We start from the raw sequence: 2,673 nt of genomic DNA, 5'->3' as shown, positions 1-2,673 counted from the left end.
GTATAGTACTGTATGTTGAAGTCATAGTAGGGTAAAGTATGGTGAAGTCATAGTATGTTGAAGTCACAGTATAGTATGTTGAAGTCACAGTATAGTATGTTCAAGTTATGGTATAGTACTGTATGGTGAAGTCATAGTACGGTGAAGTCATAGTACGGTGAAGTCAAAGTATAGTACTGTGTGTTGAAGTCATAGTACTGTATGTTAAAGTTGTAGTATGTTGTAGTCATAGTATAGTATTTCTTAGATCCTTCCCTTCAGTGGGTGTAACCAACGTGTTGAAATCTGAGAGCTGACCTCAACTCACACTGGTTTCACATATCAGGAAGTGAGACTCAGACAGTCGTCACTGAGCGAGAGGTGAGATGGCGCTGAGAGGAGTTCTGCTGGACCGGGAAAACTTCTCTTGTTCCATCTGTCTGGATCTACTGAAGGATCCGGTGACTACTCCCTGTGGACACAGCTACTGCATGAACTGTATTAAAAGCCACTGGGATGGAGAGGACGGTAAGGACAGCTACAGCTGTCCTCAGTGCAGGAAGACGTTCACACCGAGGCCTGTCCTGCTGAAAAGCACCATGTTAGCAGATTTAGTGGAGGAGCTGAAGAAGACTGGACTCCAAGCTGCTCCTGCTGATCACTGCTATGCTGGAGCTGAAGATGTGGCCTGTGATGTCTGCACCGGGAGGAAACTCAAAGCCATCAAGTCCTGTCTGCAATGTCTGGCTTCTTACTGTGAGAAACACCTGCAGCCTCATTATGATGTTCCTCAACTGAAGAAACACAAGCTGGTGGAGCCCTCCAAGAAGCTCCAGGAGAACGTCTGCTCTCGTCATGATGAGGTGAGGAAGATGTTCTGCCGTACTGATCAGCAGCTTATCTGTTATCTCTGCTCTGTGGAGGAACATAAAGGCCACGACACAGTCTCAGCTGCAGCAGAGAGAGCTGAGAGGCAGAGAGAGCTCGAGGGGAGTCGACTCAACATCCAGCAGAGAATCCAGGACAGAGAGAAAGATGTGAAGCTGCTTCAACAGCAGGCGGAGGCCATCAATCTCTCTGCTGATGAAGCAGTGGAGGACAGCGAGAAGATCTTCACTGAGCTGATCCGTCTCCTGGAGAAAAGAAGCTCTGATGTGAAGCAGCAGGTCAGATCCCAGCAGGAAAGGGAAGTGAGTCGAGTCCGAGAGCTTCAGGAGAACCTGGAGCAGGAGATCACTGAGCTGAAGAGGAAGGACGCTGAGCTGAAGAAGCTCTCACACACAGAGGACCACAACCAGTTTCTACACAACTACCCCTCACTGGCACCACTCAGCCAATCAGCATCCAGCATCCAGATCCGTCCTCTGAGCTGCTTTGAGGACGTGACAGCGGCCGTGTCAGAGCTCAGAGATAAACTACAGGACGTCCTGAGAGAGAAGAGGACAACCGTCTCACTGACAGGGACTGAAGTGGACGTTTTACTGCCTCAACCAGAGCCCAAGACCAGAGCTGGATTCTTAAAATATTCACGTGACCTCACCTTGGATCCAAACACAGCAAACACACATCTGTTATTATCTGAGGGGAACAGGAAAGCAACGTACGTGAGACAACACCAGTCTTATTCTAGTCACCCAGACAGATTCACCGTCTGGCCTCAGGTCCTGAGTAGAGAGAGTCTGACGGGACGCTGTTACTGGGAGGTGGAGAGGAGAGGCGAAGGCGTACATGTGGCCGTCGCCTACAAGAACATCAGCAGAGCGGGGGGGGATTGTGGATTTGGAGAAAATGACAGATCGTGGGCGTTAGACTGTGAGACTAATAGTCATTCATTTAGGTACAACAATGTCCAAACTCCCGTCTCAGGTCCTGGGTCCCCTAGAGTAGGAGTGGACCTGGATCCCGGGTCCTCCAGAGTAGGAGTGTACCTGGATCACAGTGCAGGTATTCTGTCCTTCTACAGCGTCTCTGAAACCATGACGCTCCTCCACAGAGTCCAGACCACGTTCACTCAGCCCCTCTACGCTGGACTTTATCTTTACTACGGACACACGGCTGAGCTGTGTCAACTGAAATAGACTGAAGCCATTGATTTGGGTTCCTCTAAAGCTCATTTAGTCTCCATGGTTTCTGCTGAGTTAGTCAAACATTATGGGATGTCCTGTGTAAATGTCTCTCCAGGTGACTCCTTCCTGTGTCTGTTGCCACGGAGACGATCACTGCTCATGGTCTGAATATTTGTATGTTCTAGTTTCTCTTCCACGTCATCTGAAGAGAGAGCACCAGACCTCCTTTATCTTTTATACCTTGTTCTTCTTACAGAAATCTATGATCACATGTCTCTGTTTATCCCGGTCATAATCAATAATTATCTTTAACAGAGCTGTGATGTAAACTAACTGTGCATGAAGTTAATCTGTACATAAATACTGACAGGTGCAATATTTAAGCATGGAGGTTTTGTATTGTATTTCATCTAAAGGTCTTCCACAGAAGGTTTAGTTTGAGACCCCACAGCTGGGACTAGATCAAAGGTGTCTATCTATGGGTATCTATTATACTGTATATCTATTCTATGGGTAGCTATCTATTAGAAAGGTCTGTGTGTGTGTGTGTGTGTGTGTGTGTGTGTGTGTGTGTGTGTGTTGTTTAAATGGACTCGTCATGTGTAGAGTCTCCTCTGGTCAAGATTCC

General features: G+C 47.5%; 1 protein-coding gene across 2 annotated transcripts; it reads left to right on the top strand.

Moving 5' to 3' along the window:
* Positions 1-327: 327 nt before the first annotated feature.
* On the top strand, positions 328-2,063 carry LOC116679525 (tripartite motif-containing protein 16-like). Of its 2 annotated transcripts, XM_032509187.1 has the most exons (2): positions 328-1,852; positions 1,886-2,063. In XM_032509187.1, the coding sequence occupies exons 1-2, from the start codon at positions 366-368 to the stop codon at positions 2,055-2,057; spliced, it is 1,659 nt and encodes a 552-aa protein (XP_032365078.1). In that variant the 5' UTR covers positions 328-365; the 3' UTR covers positions 2,058-2,063. The 2 variants fall into 2 exon arrangements, with proteins under 2 accessions (XP_032365078.1, XP_032365077.1); XM_032509186.1 differs by having other exon boundaries at positions 328-2,063.
* The last annotated feature ends 610 nt before the right edge of the window (positions 2,064-2,673 follow it).

Source organism: Etheostoma spectabile, unplaced genomic scaffold, assembly GCF_008692095.1.
Source record: "Etheostoma spectabile isolate EspeVRDwgs_2016 unplaced genomic scaffold, UIUC_Espe_1.0 scaffold00016879, whole genome shotgun sequence".
Classification (NCBI taxonomy): domain Eukaryota; kingdom Metazoa; phylum Chordata; class Actinopteri; order Perciformes; family Percidae; genus Etheostoma; species Etheostoma spectabile.
This window is presented reverse-complemented; position numbering and strand designations above follow the sequence as displayed.